Source organism: Nycticebus coucang, chromosome 11, assembly GCF_027406575.1.
Source record: "Nycticebus coucang isolate mNycCou1 chromosome 11, mNycCou1.pri, whole genome shotgun sequence".
Taxonomy (NCBI): Eukaryota; Metazoa; Chordata; class Mammalia; order Primates; family Lorisidae; genus Nycticebus; species Nycticebus coucang.
This window is the reverse complement of record NC_069790.1, coordinates 52,226,886-52,244,154: the sequence shown is the minus strand read 5'-3', so window position 1 is coordinate 52,244,154 and position 17,269 is coordinate 52,226,886. Positions and strand designations below refer to the sequence as shown.

The window sequence follows — 17,269 nt, the reverse complement described above, 5'->3', positions numbered from 1 at the left end:
GGAAGATAATATTAATGTTTTAACCAGTGATTCGCCTGTAATCCCAAGCACTCTGGGAGGCTGAGGCAGGTAGATTGCTGGAGCTCACAAGTTTGAGACCAGCCTAAGCAAGAGTGAGACCCTGTCTCTAAAAAACAGCTGGGTGTTGTGTTGGACATCTGTAGTCACAGATACTTGGGAGGCTGAGGTAAGAAAACTCTTGAGCCCAAGAGTTTGAAGTTGCTAATGAGCTGTGAAGCCATAGCACTACCAGGGCAAGAAAGTGAGACTGTCTCAAAGAAGAAAATAGAAAAGAAACAAACTTTTAAACACACACATACAGAGCTGTACAGTGGACTCACACGATAATGTTTAGCTTACATGAGTTCAACTATGCTTTTCCAGTAAAACAGAAAAAGGAAAAAAAAATTCAGAAGATTTTTGCCTTGCTAGTCTTTTGAATAAATATTTATATAATACATTATACAGTTACACCTTTATACTTAAGGAATTTTCAAAGATTTTGACTATGTAATTTATAACTCACTTCTTAACCTAAATTTCTATATGTGTATCTGAATTTGAATTTGAATTTGCAAGGTTAAAAATAACTGTTCAGAGTTATTCTGAGTTTAGATTTTAAAATTTACTATGCTCTTTAGTTCTTGATTGCTTTGACCACAAATGAATTGACACTACTCTATCCTATCTTATAGGCTACTGGATCAAGATCAGTCCCTATGCCACTTTCAAATATATCAGTACCAAAATCATCCGTTTCACGTGTGCCCTGCAATGTAGAAGGAATAAGTCCTGAATTAGAAAAGGTATTCATTAAAGAAAATAATGGGAAGGAGGAAGTATCCAAGGTAAGGTTACCTGGAATGTTTGAATTTTTTCTCCTTTAATATTACAAACTATCTCAAAAGTCCTTTTTTGAATAATAGTTTTATTAAAATATAAATCACATATGACACAATTTACTCAAGTATATGGTTCAGTTTTTAGAATATTCAGGTTTTTAGAATATTCGCAGAAGTTGTACAACCATCACAAAATTAATTTTACACCATTTTTATCACTCATCCAAAAAAAACTTTGTATCCTTTAGAAGTCATCCTTCATTTCCCTCTGATGCTCCTGGCCCTTATTGTTGTACAAGAAACAACACTTTTTAATCACACACATACAGAGCTGTACAGTGGACTCACACAAAAAGTTTAGCTTACCTGAGTTCAACTCTGCTTTTCCAGTAAAAGAAATCTTCTCTGTGTGTGGCTTATTATAACTGACTTTTTTTGCTTAGCATAGTATTTTTAAGGTTCATTCATGTTGTAGCATATATCAGTATTTTTTTGTTGCCAAATAATACTGTACTCAGTTGTATGGATTTATTTATTCAATCATCAATTGATGGACATTTGGATTGTTTCTGTTTTTTGGCTACTATGAATAATGCTTCTGTGAATATTTGTGTACAAGTTTTTATGTGAACATAATGTTTCATTTCTCTTGTGTATATACGGGTGAAATTGTTGATGTGATAACTCTTACATTTAATCTTTTGAGGATCTGCTAGACTCTTTGCAAAGTGGCTGTACCATTTTACATTCCCACCAGCAGTGTATAAGGCTTCCAAATTCTCTACATCCTCAGCAATTATGTCGTTTTATTATAGCTATCCTAGTGGATGTGAAGTAGTTACATTGTGGTATTGATTTGCATTGCCTAATGGCTGGTGATGTTTAGCATTTTTTTGTATGCTACTGGCTGTTTATATATCTTCTCTGGAAAAATATTTAGATCCTTTGCCACATTTTGAAATTGGAGTATTTGCCTTTTTATTATTATTGAGATATAAATGTTCCTTATAAAGTTCTTTATTTTCTAGATATAAGTTCTTTATCACATGAATCACTTGAAAATGTTATCTTTGGTTCTATCAGTTGTCTTTTCACTTTCTTTTGTTTTTAAGTCCCCTACTGAAGGGGAGATTTAGATTGTTTTATTTATTGACACTTTATTGACGTTTAGATTGTTTTCGGTCTTTGACATCATATGCAGTGATTTAGAAAACATTGTGTACTCTTGCACATAACTTCCTGGTAGTGAAATCACTGGGTTGAACATTCTAACATTTAAAATTTTGACCCTCCCAAAAGGTTGTTTGTTCCATTTTTATGTTAAGTTTTAATTTTCTATAGATAATGCCACCATGGAACTTTCTTGAAATTGTGCCAACTCTGTTTACCATAAAAATGTTTCACTTATACATTAAGCTTAAAAACAGTAATGAAAGGAAGTAAAGTTGGTCTAATTTTTGGAGGATGAAAATCATTCACGTATTTGCTGGTTTCCTAAGAATGTCAAAGAAAAACTAAACTAAAATATAAAACTTGCTAAAAAACTGCTTTAAAATAAGTCATACTCTAATAGTAGCCACTTTAAAATTACTCTAGGATAAGCTACAAACTTATAACTAAGATATTAATTTTTAGAAATTTTAGATTTGTGATTGTGTGCCTCAGAGGTTTAACAAATTAAAATGTCGTTATGAATCTGCCTCTAGCTAAAAAAGAAAAAAACTGTCATGTTAACTATATTGATATCCAAGCCTTCATATTTCTCATTGTTATGAATGTATATTTCTAAAATTTTGTTATTGTTTGCAATAACAAAACAATACTACTTTTACCCTCCTCCAAACAAAAGTTGGTTAAGGAAATGGATACATATTATTGAGTTATAAATTAAGAAATGGAAATATAGAGATTGTATTTGTTAAATAGAATACGAATGAAAAATAATTTAAAGTTTCATATTTCTTACAGCTACGTACTTTTACATTACTCTTTTACTGCTTACCAATATTGACACTTGTCTTAAAGTAACATTCTCTAAGAGTTTGACCAAGTAAATTAATATTTCTTTGTTTCATGTCTAAGTTTAAAAGTTTTACTTTTTGTTTATAAAATGAACTGATTTTAAATAATTGAATATTCTCTTTAGAGTAGTAATTGTCAGGTTATGAAGTTAGTATAGTTTGGGTTTAACAGCGTTGCCTAGATAAATGAAGTTTTTATTTGAGTGCTTAGAGGTTTCAGCTTACACTTTTTTGTTATAGAAAATATTTATACATTTTGAATCTGCCTAATCTGTCCTTCCTCCATTTCCTCTTTGTGCTTCTGAAATCTCTGAAATTTCAAAACAGAATAAGAGAGGTAGATGAAAGAGATAGTGAAAATACATTCTTAATAAACCAACAGTATATTCTTTCCCCTAGTCTTGCAACCCTTTCCATATAACAACAAATAAATTATTCAAAAATAATTAAATGTATAGAATTTTATTTGTTGACTTCATTTTGTTAGCACACAAATTAAAAAAAATGGATCTGAGTCTACTGTAGAAGCAGAGTAGTGGAGTAGAAAGAGTGTACTGCAGCAGGGTCTCTGATGCCACTTAACTAGCTGTATCACCAGAAGCTCTGAAGTATAGATCCCTTTCTTATGAAAACAAGGCTTTGCACTAATGAGCTCTAAGGTGCCCTCAAGCCCAAAATATATGGTTCTATATTTATGATGATAGTTTCCTTTTTATTTCTTTTTTTGCCACTTAGAACAATTCAATAGAATTAAGTAAAATTATAAGTAGTCATCCATATAGGGTACCAAATGAGTAAAATTGTTCTGAGGCATGTTAATATCATCCATTGAACACTAATAAAATAAACCTCATTATTAGAAGTTTTGGTTAATTTTCAAAGGCAATAAAAGGTACAATTCTTTTCCTGGTATCTAAAAAATTAAAATAGGAAAGAATGAATAATCAGAAAAAATTATACCTGAGAATCTGAGAGTTCACTTTTTCTCACAAGCAAGTCAAAGTAGTTTTTATTTGTTTTAGCAATTTGGTTAATCCATTCAGCTAGTGTTTATTGAATGTCTGCCATATGCCAGACACAATGAAATACAGTGTTAAACTGCTTCTGTCTTTGAGGACTATTATGGGAAGCACTGACTTAAGAATATATACAGGGAGCTATAGAATTTTTTTTGCAGTTTTTGGCCAGGGCTGGGTTTGAACCCACCGCCTCCAGCATATGGGGCCGGCACTCTACTCCACTGATCCACGGGTGCCGCCCAAAGTTCCTCATAGGAGTTTTTTTTTTTTTTTTTTGCAGTTTTTGGCCAGGGCTGGGTTTGAACCCGCCATCTCCGGCATATGGGGCTGGCACCCTACTCCTTTGAGCCACAGGAGCCACCCGAGCTATAGAATTTTTCAGGCAATTTGATTCATCAGAAAGTTTAGTTCCATAAAGGTGACTTGCCCAGAAATTTACTTAAGACACAAGCTTGGGTGTAATCTTAGCACTCTGGGAAGCCACGGCAGGTGGATTGCCTAACTCAGGGGTTCTAGACCAGCCTGAGCAAGAGCAAGACCCTGTCTCTACTAAAAATAGAAAAACTAGCCAGGCATGGTGGGCATCATGTATAGTCCCAGCTACTTGAAAGGCTGAAGCAAGAGGCTCACTAGAGCCCAAGAGTTTGAGGTGAGCTTTGACACCAGGGTACTTTATTATTTGAAGAATGAATTATGGTGGCAACAATGATGGAATATGAAATCAAAAGAAATGCCATGTGCTTTCTGTATGGGTAGAATATGTGCTCTGGCATTCACATGTTTAATGGTGTTCCTTTTATAGCCATTGGACATACCAGATGGTCGAAGAGCTCCACTCCCTGCTCACTATCGGAGCAGTAGTACTCGCAGCATTGACACTCAGACTCCTTCTGTCCAGGAGCGCAGCAGTAGCTGCAGTAGTCATTCACCCTGCATCTCCCCCTTTTGTCCCCCGGAATCCCAGGACGGTAGCCCTTGCTCAACAGAAGATTTGCTCTATGATCGTGATAAAGGTAAGAATGGAATCGTCCACTTAAAGGGTTTCTCATAGGACCTTGCTCATTATACTCTCTTTGTCTTATACCATTACATTGTTTTTTTCTTTCGTTGAATGTTGAGATTGTAAAAGATTGGTTAATTCAGGTTTGTTTGTTCATTGGTTTTACATACCTCCTTCTTTGTGACACTCACAAACATCTTCCATAAATGTGTCAGAGAGGCATAGCGCATGGTTCTAAATGCTAATGAAAGCTGTAAAATGGAGTATGTACAACTTTACATCATATAACACTCAGGTCTTTTCTTTGGTATTGTCCAGAGCTGATGATAATTATGGTAGAACTTCTATTCTCATGCCTAAGGTTAGGTTTTATAATCAGATTGATTTTGGAGTAAATAATTTCTAAAAATTCTATTGGAAGAATGAGTATACTAGGTAGATAAAGCTCAGTGAGTACCTATAGGACATCAGGGATTACATTATGATATATAGATGAATTTTTAACTATTGAGAACAATCAAATTTCTTATTGCCCATTAGACCCAAAGTGCTTCTCCATGTTCTTCTGTCCTTGTGTCAGGAACTTGTTTCCTACCACTTAACTGGCTTCTTTCTGATTCTGGCCCTCTAAGCCCTAGCTATAGAAGGCGATGTAGACTATCTAGCTTCCTTTCATCTTCCTTCCTACTTGCAAAGAAACACTAAACTTATTTTTATAACATAAATCCATAGCAACAAAAATGTAAAACATAGAAAAGTTAAAGTTTAAAAAATCTTACAGGATTTATGTGGTCCTTGTTCTGATTTGACACTCTAATTTGAAGTATTATTGTTTGTAAAGTGCCTATACCTTAAGAGCTGAGGCAAGTGGATTTTTACACATGTGTATACTCCTGAAACCACTACTAGATGAAGGTATAGATAAAGAAAATTTGTATTATTCCATACGAGTTTCCCTAGGGCCTTTTCCCAGATAATATCCTTCTCTCCACCTGGAAATAACCACTATGCTGACTTCTATCACTAAAATTTAGTTTTTCCCTGTTACTGGAATTCATAGAAATGGAATGGTATGATATATATTTTTTGTGTCTGACTTCCTTCACTCATTTCACCTAACTTCTGAGATGTTAAATAGAAGCTACTTTGGACTTGATCTTCTACTTTCACATCTGTGGATGGATCTCAAGAGCTACCCCTATTCTTGTTGATCTTTTCATTATTGAAGGCCTTGTGGACCCCCTTCCTCCATTAAGGATAACATTGAATATAGTACCTCAGGTATCTCTTTTTTCAAGTGAGAAGTCTCCATTTCTTAGAATGTTAGACTTCTAACATTCATTTCACTGAGGCATCCTACAGGAGTAAACACCTTTAATAACTTTCTCATAACCATTTTACTATTAATGTTTCATAGTAAAATAAACTAGAAAATGCCTTGCTTCCAGTAGGAGTCTTTATTTATTTTGAAGATAATGGAAATGTTAACTAATAGTAACTTATTTTAGGTTATACAAGTGGTAAATGGTGAAACAGGTCTGTCCTAATTGATTCCAGGTATGTATTGATTGATTACAAAACTCATATTTTTTGTTATCCCAGTATAAAGGTTATATATAGTTCAAGTTGGCCACTTTTACTGCTTTTTAACACTTATAATTAGGGATAAAATAAAAAATAGAAATAATGGTGGTAGTAACCTTAGGCAATTAATCATGGAGTTTTGTTTTCTTCTTTTTAAGTTTAATATTGTGGATAATTGAGAGATGCTGGAAAAGGATTTCGTTAAAAAGGAAATATATTGGGAAGAGGACAAATGAGTTCCATTTTGATAGTGTGGAAGGTTACTTTCAGGGTGTACAAGTGAATATCTAGTTAGAAAGCTGATAAACAAATGGTTTCTGTAGCTCAGGTGAGGTCTTCACTTAGATCATAAGTTTCAAACAGTGTATATTCTTTAATATCTCTTTTTCCTGAAGATTCATAATCTGTTCATATAGTTTAGAATTTTTCTCAAGACTCTGCCTTTTCTCGGTATGTTTTCCTCTATGACCTTTTGTTCTTCAATACCAGACATCCACCCGCATAATGCTAATGTTTTTTCTTTATACTCGTCCTCATATTTTTTTGTTCAAATATTTAAAATGAAAACTTTGGTGTAGATCATCTCGCAGGTCAACAGATTTTTTTCCCCCTGAGGTTAAAATATATTTCTTAGTAAAACAGGATATTAATACCAAGTTCATATAATTATTGAGGTTAAATGAGATGTAGCAAAGTGCTTAGCACAATCCTTGGTACATAGTAAATACTCCGTAAGTTGTGGTGGATGTTGCTGATAGTGATTTTTTAAAAAAAAGTCTTTAGAAATTATAGAAGGGCATTCAGAACATTTAAGACTTTTTTTTCTATATTTACAAGATCACTAATGTTTGAGAATTAAGGCCACATGACATCAGTTTTTTAATATCTACCATATTTCACTTCGAGGCATTACTTTGTGATTAAGATGAACTTTATATATTACTGTTCCTTACCGGGGAAAAAATGTGTGGCCTTCTATTATAATAGGAAATTTCTAGTTCCCAAACAAATCAAAATGCTATCTTTGGGTGAAGAGAAAATAGAATGTATCCTTTTATATATATGTATGTATGCATGTAGGCAACATACGTATTTCAGGATTGGGAGTAAAAGTTTATGTATTTCAACTGATTTTGTACTTCCAGTTTATTTAAAGAACATTTGATGAGCATTTACTGTCTGTTAGGTACTGTGCTAGAGAATGGAAAAACAGAGAAGAATAAGATGTGATATCTTTTTAAGGAATTTATAGTCTAATATGTATTAATAGTAATACAACCAAATAATATGCTGTTATACAGGATGTCAGTAAAGTTGGTGTGCAGTTTACTATGTTAAACTATTTTAAATTGCACACTAACTTTATATCCACCCTGTATGTGTTTAGAATACTAAAAGAACAAAGCAGAGAGTTTTCAATTTTACAATTTCTGTAACTTATTTATGTTGTGTCATTCAAAGTGTAGAATAGTCTCATTACATCTCTGAGTAAACTCCCAAGTTCTTGGTTTTTTTTAATGATACTAATTATTATAATTTGTATTATCTGCAATAAATCATACCTTGGTCCTTTGTTGTTATTTATTTTCAATAAAGGGAAAAAAGTGAGATAAACTTTCTTACAGGTTTTACCATTCCCTGTGAAAACACTATAATTTTGTAGTCAACTAGGATTGATTTGGAGTGCCTTTATATTCTTCATTTGATGTGGGGAAATTTGTTCTGTGGTAGAATAGCTAGTTCAGACATCCTTGGGAGCCTGGATAGACATGTTCTCTGAACAGGGAAAGCTGTAGTGAATATATGCCCTCATGAAATATGTGCTTGTGGGCTGATTATTTTTCTAATACTATCTGTTATATACTTATTCTTTTCCTAAGTTTTCTAACATTTCTGCCTGTTCTTAACATCTATTCTCCACGAATCATGTATAATTTGAGACATACAGATAATTCAGCACATTAGTTGTTTTTTTTCTTTGGCTATATCAAATGCAATGCCAGGACAAAAGCACTCTAACTAGTGAGAACATTCCAGCTGTTGAGAGACTTCTTTCAGGTGAGTCTTTTGTTTTTTGCTAGATTTTTCCAGAGACCTAAAGACAAGAGGTAGTATGGTCGCATGTATAAATTTGCCAGGCTAAATAACCTGATAGCTCTCACTTGACATTATCAGAATATACCCTAAGAGTTAGCCAGAATTCTTGTATAGTATCATGTCCAAAATGCAAGGGAGAGAAACAGTCATTTACATAATTCAGATGGCAACAATCAAAATATTAGTTTTTTAAATAGCTCTGCCAGCATTCCTTGATGGTAGCCAAATTGGTGCTAGGCAAGCCACAAAATCTAGACTTCAGTCTGCTTCGTTGATCATTTCGTTGATCTTTGGCACAGTTTACTTAGGAGTTGTTACAAAATTCTGCAGTTCTGCAAAATATTTTGGAAATATTGATTATTGTAATCAAGAAGTAAATGGAACCATTTTGCTCAGGCCAACTAGTGAGAGTTGTATTCCAAGAGTCTATAAATTGACTACTTGTAGTTTAAACTATATGTTCCTGAAGGAACAATGTGTGTTATGTGGATACAGTTTTCCCAAGCTAATGCATATAAGACTGTTTAACCCATACTGTGATTTTACTCATTAATATTGCTATACTTTGGGTGTTGGGACTGTCCTTCATCCCGGGAGAGAAAAAGAAAAGCATTATCTTGTCTTTTGAGGGTCTAAGCAGACTGTTGAAATAGATGGGTTTCAGTCTCTTTTCATTCCTTTCTGCATACTTTGTAAGTTCATTTGTATTTATCTGAGTGCTCTATTTCTTCTTTACCCTTTCTTGACTTTTGCCCTTACTATGATTTAATTTTCTTTTAAGTAGCAAAATGACCAACATTTTATGACACTTTTCTTTTTGGATTTTATATTATGAAAATAGATAATGAATTTACTTTTTTTAGTCATCACACCTTGGAAAATCATTGTTTTTTAACTTGGATCTGTTGATTAAAAGATTTTCTCTATATGGTTCCAGGATGCTTATTATCCTAGAATAACCTCTTGATGGTAAAATTGCAGAGGGTAAAGATATTGTTTAAAGAAATTATTCCATAATTTAAAATTGACGTATTCTAGAATTATGTTCCTAAAGTCATTTTCCTTGTTTCTCTTTTTCGAGACAATAATCTAAAATTACAACAGCACTCCTTCTCCTCTTTCTGAAAGTAGTGACAGTTGTACTGATGGCAGATACTATGATAGCTCTCTGTGGATATGTTATTATTTCTAATTCAAAACTAATAAATGAATAACTAATCAGTAAAAGCTTAATAAGTAAACAACCCAAGTTTACCTCAATCTAGAATATAAGTAAACCCCAAATTTTTAACGTGTCTGCATATATATTTCTCTCAGTCTCCTCCATTTACTTGGATATAAGCTCCAACAAAAGCACGTAACCTTATTTTGTTCATTACTTTATCTTCAGCTAAGTCATGGTTGAGTGTTGTTGTTTTTTGTTTTTGAGACAGAATCTCACTTTGTTGTCCTGGGTAGACAACATGGTGTCATAGCTCACATTAACCTCAAACTCTTGGGCTCCAGTGATCCTCTTGCCTCAGCCTCCTGAGTTGCTGGTATTGCAGGAGTCCACCACAATGCTCAGCTGTTTTTAAATATAGGGTCTCGCTGTAGCTCAGGCTGGTCTTGAACTTTTGAGCTCAGGTAATCCAACTGCCTTGGCATCCTAGAGTGCCAGGATTACAGGGGTGAGCCACTGTGCCTGGCCTGAGTATTCTTTTAAGAACTTTCTTTAATATATTTCTGGTTTTTAAAGGATGTATTTTTGTAGCTGTGTTGAAAACATCAGTGTCTTTTTGAGTTGTTAAATCATATATGTTAGACTTTTAATGTTCATGAAAAGTATGATACTCTTTCAAAAAATAGAATGATAAAGAATAGACAAACTACAATTATACTAACTTAGTGATAGGCTTTTTTTTGGTAGGAAAGAAGCCATGAAGTTCAAATTTCCTGTTGAAATAAGAGGAAAGAAAGTAACTTTGCTAAAACGTGTCTCATCTTTCATTCTCGCTGTTGGTCATGTTAGTAACGAGTGAACTCTGATTATGACTAAGGAGAAAATAATATGGTATCAACTAGGTTAGAGGAAAGGGTACTCAGATGGACTTTTCCTCCTTGTTACCTTTTGTATTCCTCTGAGAAGAAATATCACCTTATAGGGGCCCCTCTTTACACTTATTGTGACACTAACAGAAGGCAGACCCAATGAAGTGGTCTTTTGAGCTTTAAGCCTTTCATTAGACACATAGAATCTTAGATTGGAAGGAACATAATCACCTTATTCAACTTCCTCATATCTCTAATGAAGACACTATTGAGTTGAGAAAGATCAAAACTTAGTCAAACAGGTAGCATAACAGTAATGAGCCCGGACTCTGGTGTAGCCAGGTTAAATGCCTGCTCTACCACTTACTGATTATGTATGTGTCCTTCGACAAGTTACTCAACCTCACTGTACCTGTAAATTGGGGATAGTTGCCTCATGGGATTGTTAAGGTGATTACATGTGCTCAGGTGATTTTTTTTTTTTTTTTATTTCCTTTCACAATCCTATGGGTAGGCGACATTGTCATTATTTAAAGGATGGGGAGTCTGAGACTTGGAGAAATTAACTTTTCTGACTTCTGTGCAGTCTACACTGCAACAGAGATCTTCTGTAGGAACATCATACTTTATCTTGCTGCCTTTGCAGAAGAAATAGTCTATTTTATATAGGCATTCAGCTGTGAAAGGACCTAGTGTGTAGAAAACAGTAAGAAATTGGGCAGCGCCTGTGGCTCAGTGAGTAGGGCGCCGGCCCCATATGCCAAGGGTGGCGTGTTCAAACCCGGCCCGGGCCAAACTGCAACAAAAAAATAGCTGGGCGTTGTGGCGGGCGCCTGTAGTCCCAGCTGCTCGGGAGGCTGAGGCAAGAGAATCGCATAAGCCCAAGAGTTAGAGGTTGCTGTGAGCCGTGTGACGCCACGGCACTCTACCCGAGGGCGGTACAGTGAGACTCTGTCTCTACAAAAAGAAAAAAGAAAACAGTAAGAAATTGTATGGCTCCTCACCCATACAGGGGTGAACGGTGGAGAGTCAAAAGCAGTGGGAGTAGAGAAGTAGAAAGACCGGTATTTTGTAAGGGCCCTTGTAGGCCTTGCTAAGAGAAATGAAAAGCCAAGCAAAGATCTTTTTTTCAGCTTTTTTCATAAAGGATATGACCTGCTTAATTAAGAACTATGACTGAGGTGGAAATGGAAGTGGAGACAATAGGATAAGATAAGATGCTATTTTAATAGTTTAGTCCTGTGACTTTCAAACTTTATTGCATATCCTTGTCAGCAATTTTGAATCTGTACCCCTAATATATGTTCATATATTTCTGTTTTATATATGCATAATTCATTCAAACTAAGTGTTAGTAAAATTTACTTTTAAAGATAAAAAGTAAATATGTATCAATGTTCTAATAATTTTTTCCTACATGTCAGCAGATTGTTTTGTGCATTTCACTTGGGAGATCACAGACGTAGGACAAAGATAAAGAGGGGTAGCAAGGGCAGAGGAAGTGGAGCAAAGGGGCTAAAAAGAATCAACTGCATTTGGTAGCTGATTAGATGTTTTGAGGGTAAGGAAGGAGAAGGAGATGAGGATAATAGTAAAGTTCTCATGAAGTTCCAGCATGGGAGATGTGAAAAATGATTACCTCCATTAAAAAGGTAGTGAATGTTGGAATATAGTATATTCACTATAATAAATAGCATTGATTTTAATTTCAGGGTGGTAGATGTCAGTATAGTTAAAGGATGCCATGATGAACTGGCAGCATTCATACTAGACAGTCATAGAGCTGGAGAATCTGGTACTCCATTCTCCAGATACTATTCTGCTTCCCTGCCAGAAACAAAATTTTATCTTTGTGTATCTGAATAGAGAGTATGCAAATCTATTATCATCATTCATTATAGTATATTATATTTATTATAGTGAATATATTACAATGATAAACTGAAGGTTCCATGTTGGTTTCTGCCTAGATATATTATAATACCATTTCCCTAACGCCTTCCTTTTTAAGGAAGAAAATAATAAATTGTATCTGTTTCACCAAAACTACATTTATAGCATTTTGCTTTGCCTTCTATATGTTTTTACATACAGTAAGTGCTCAGTAAATATTTAAGTGACCATTTAAAATTACAGTGAAATTTTTATTAGAAGTTCAAGAGTTCTTTTTTTCACTATAGAATACTTTAGCAACAGTTTAATATAAACAGTGTATTTCAGTTTTTTAAAAAACCAATATTCCTAGAAATTTTGTTATTTAATAAGCTTGAGAATATCAAAACTAAGATTATATTACAGTGATTTTCCTAAGATATTTAAATGCATTGCTTTATAAGATATAAAATATTTTGTGTAATTTAAAATTTATTTTTGGTTTAGTTGGTTTTACCATTGTGATTTATACTTACAAGAAGTATGATTTTAGTCTATACATTGATTTAAGAACGGTCTTCAATAAAGCAGTTTGCTTTCAGAGTGAGTAGTTACTATGTCAGCAACTCCTATGTCAAATTTGTGGATGATAACCAGCATCGTTCTGCATATCAAGATTATGTTGTGGAAAACTAGAAAGGCTATGTTAACCAGTGTGACGAAAATATTTTAAATTGTATATAAAACCAACACATACCCCGTGATTGCATTAATGTACACAGCTATGATTTAATTTAAAAAAAAAGATTATGTTGTAGAAGAAACTTTGTACTTAATATATTGAGTACACAAAACAAAGGAGCAACTATAATTTGTTTGCCTAATTTGTAGATATCAATTCACTTAATACAGAGTAATAAATGACTAAAATGTAAAATAAAACATCTCCTATATATGTAGCAAATATTTAATTAATGGGCCTGACATTTTGAATTTAAATTGAGTCTCAGTTATTCAAAAATCAGTCTGATTTGGAGTGCAGTTCAAAAATGTAAGTGGTAAAAGGTTATAATGTCATTTTTTTCCCCTTACCCTGTGTTGAATGCTGATCTAAAAGAGATTTTACATGTAACTGATGTCTTGTTTTATTAAAATTTTGTAGCTTTCTTATAATGAGTTAACTTAAAATTTTTTGAGAAAATCTTGAGGCAATTTGTATAAAACAATGTTCTCCTTACTTGTAAGTTCTCTGTTTATTGTTAGAGTTAACTAAAAATGAAGGTTATTAAATATAATTAGTAATGCTAATTGTATTTAAGAATTTAACTTCAAGAACCTGCTAAAGTTTATGGCCAAGAAATGCTATGAAGTGGTGTTTTCCTGGTTTTATTAGGCTATCAAATCACACTGTAGTTGATAATTTCATTTCCGGAAGCAAGTAATTTTAACACTAGAGTGATAATTCTGGTTAGATCCCATTAGTCAATCATATATCTAATCTGACTATCTTGGCTAAATTTTATGCTTTTATTATGATTTTAATTATGTCAATGAACACTATATTCCTTGTGAATATAGTGGGAAAAATAAAAAAAGAATTGCATTCTGTTGGTTAGTGCTATACATACTATAAAAATATTTTCTTAGAATAATAGTCTTTCTGCATGCTTTAGGCATTAATTTTAATTTCAGGATAATAGATCTCTGTAAGTTAAAGGATGCCATGATGAACTGGCAGCCTTCATAGTAGACAGTCACAAACCTGGAGAAGATGGTGGTGCTCCAAATATTATTCTGCTTCCCTGCTAGAAAAAAAATTCTATCTTTGTGTACCTAAATAGAATTAGAGTACGCAAATCTATTAAAATGATATTTCCTTAACTCTCTTTTGCCGGTAGAGACTGGAACAGGCACTTAATTTTTGAGTGGTTCACCATTTTTCATTTGCAAATGAGAAATGTTGTGTTCCTTCTACTATTATAATAATATTGAGAGCTTACTGTATTTCAGGCACTATCCTAAACCTTTTATATTACATTTTTTCACAGCTATCATGTCAGTAGTCACTCTCATTTTACAGTCAGAAAGCAGAGGGATCATACTTACCGTAGGTCATGAAGCTAGGCCTAGGTAGAAGTCAGGTGGCCTTCAGATATCTAAACTGATATTTTTAACTTTTTCCTAGTTTGGTCTCAAATTGGGTTGTACTTCAGATGCACTTGGAAGCTCTACTGTAAAATAAAATTTAAAAAAACAGCAATGCTTAGCTTCTCCCCAGACTAATTAAATCAAAATCTTTCATGGATCTTTACATACATTATTGTTTTTAAATACTGGAATTGTGGGCTACAGAGCTTAATACACCAAAAATAATGAAGATTGTTTATCGAGAGAAATTCAGAAACTTTTAAGCTATACAAGTACTTGTAGTTTGATGAATATTGTTTCTATATGAAATTCTAAACTTAATAACTTCTCTGATTTTTTCCAAGCTTTAATTTATTATCATACGTTTAAAAATAATTTGACAAGTTACTTGTATTTTAGTGGTAAATATGGCATACACATGTAAGTATGATCTATTATAATAAAGTCACATTTTTCCATGCTCTTTATTTTTAGAGTTGGGTGATTCTGTTATAAATATGAGACTGTTGTAAATATAGAAAGATACTTAAACAATCATATTCATTGCATTTAATTTTATTAATTGACATTGCCTATGATGTTATAAGACCATAGAGTAACATTTAGCTTAATCTCAATAGTATTTCCAGTTAGGAGTTTAGATTACTATGAGGCTTTTCATCTTGCACCTCTTGAGCAGCCTTACCTCATGTTTATAATTATAATGTTCTATTATTGAAATGTGGTTATTCAACACAGAGTTTTGAATGAATAAGTGACTTATTACATATTCAAGTCTGAAATGAGTAGAATAGGTTGGTCATGTTGGTTGTTTTTAAAGCATGCCACTTTGTAAAGCAAAAAAGTATTGTCTGTTCAAACTATCAATAAAATTGTGAGAAAAATACTATGGTAGGGCTGATGATGTAGTAAGAAATAGAACACAGAAGACTGTAACTGTGGCAAAGATGGCTTTTCTTACATGATAATGGCATGTATTCTTGACTACTGACATGGTTACATCCATGCTGATGGCACAAAAGACTTGTCAAGAGCATTGAGCGCATGGTTTTAGACTGATAATGCATGTTCTGTGTGAACTGTGTGGTGCCTAGCAGTAATTTCCATGAAGGTGTCTCATGCCATATTTACTTGCTCATATTCTTGATCTCATGTCTTTACTGTTGCTGTTTGGATAGTCAGTCTGTATTTTTGTTATTACACCAAATTCAAGGCCTCATTCTCACCAGGTTTTAATCGTGGACCAGTCTTGTCTAGCCTAGCTCAAATAGCAGTAAATTCAGACTTCTACTCAGGGTAACAATGCTTTGCATCAGTCTAAGACAGAAAGTCATATTCCCTCTCCCATTTGTTTAAGAAAGATGAAAGATAAAGAATAAATGTTGAATTTAAGACAGTCCTCAAATCTGAATGGTATATGAAGAAACCTAACTTCATTCTAAGACTTAATTCCTTCTATAAGAATATAAGGATATGCGTAACAGTAATAGAAAAATTTTGTGATTTTTCTAGCTTTCCTGATAGTTTGACCTTGTTATTTTGCAGACAATGTTGTTTTAGCTAGAAATATAACCATATTTTATATAAACACAGATCTACATTCCCAAGACTAGTATGGATGCTCTTTGAATCATTCATAAAATAAAGTGTTAATGTGGATCCAGGGTCATCTTTCTAAGTGTGTATTAACACTTCATTAATGATGATAATTACTCAGTTTCTGAATGTTGGACTATATTCTGTATCCTAAACTAAAGCAACTTATCAAAAGTGTAACAAACATAATTACGGTACTAGTGCTGTCTTTTAAATAGATTAAAATGATTTATCTCAATAGATTATGTGCTTCGTATTTTAGCAGTGGGAATTGATTTGCATTAAGTTAGAATTCGTTTAAATAGGACCATTGTATTTATACAAGTATGTTAATGACTTTACAACTGGCATCTTACAAAAATAATGACACATTTTGGTGGATTTGAATTTCCAAAATCCTTTGCCAGGTGGGAAAGAGAGAAGCTACATATAGGTTTTATGGCTTTTCATGAATAGAGCATTTTCTTTTTTGATAAAAATATGAGGAAAACACGTTAAATAGAGATGTTTTGGGATTTCTCCGGTCTTTCAATAGCAAAAATACACAGTGCTGAAAAAGCCCTTTTATAGAGATATTTTAAAGGAAAAATTCTGAGCAAATTACCTTTTTTATGATGGGCAGGTGGTGGAAAGAGATGTGTTATAAACCTCCATACATGTCATCCATGTGTTTATAGTAAAAGTAAGATTTCTGCTAAGAATTTTTGTAGTGAAAATTATTCCATGTAATAAAGTTTTCAGTTAAATTGATTGGACAGTGATACAGGGCATGTGGAGAGCCCTGTATCATCATAATTGATGTAAATCTTTGGTAGAATTTAAGCATATTACTCTATTCATTTGAAATTTGAAAATACATGATAAATAACATATTTTTTTCAGGATTATGATTCTGCTTAATTTAAAATGCAGTTTTCTGAACCAAAATGTCCTTCTTTTATGTTTCATGGTATTTTAGATTACCGTTACATTAAAGTTTTATTTAGAAGAAATATACAACACAAGGGTGTTAGAAATAGCTTTGCAATAAAAGAGGCTCTGTGGTGGAAGCACTAGGGG

At 33.3% G+C, this 17,269-nt stretch overlaps 1 protein-coding gene across 3 annotated transcripts in view; it reads left to right on the top strand.

The window, feature by feature from the left end:
- Positions 1-17,269, top strand: part of GLCCI1 (glucocorticoid induced 1) — a 126,774-nt gene that overhangs the window by 105,193 nt on the left and 4,312 nt on the right. For all 3 annotated transcript variants that reach the window (XM_053553636.1, XM_053553635.1, XM_053553634.1), the window contains exons 5-6: positions 696-848; positions 4,685-4,895. In XM_053553636.1, the coding sequence (XP_053409611.1) occupies positions 696-848; positions 4,685-4,895 (364 nt within the window). The remainder of the gene's footprint in view (positions 1-695; positions 849-4,684; positions 4,896-17,269) is intronic.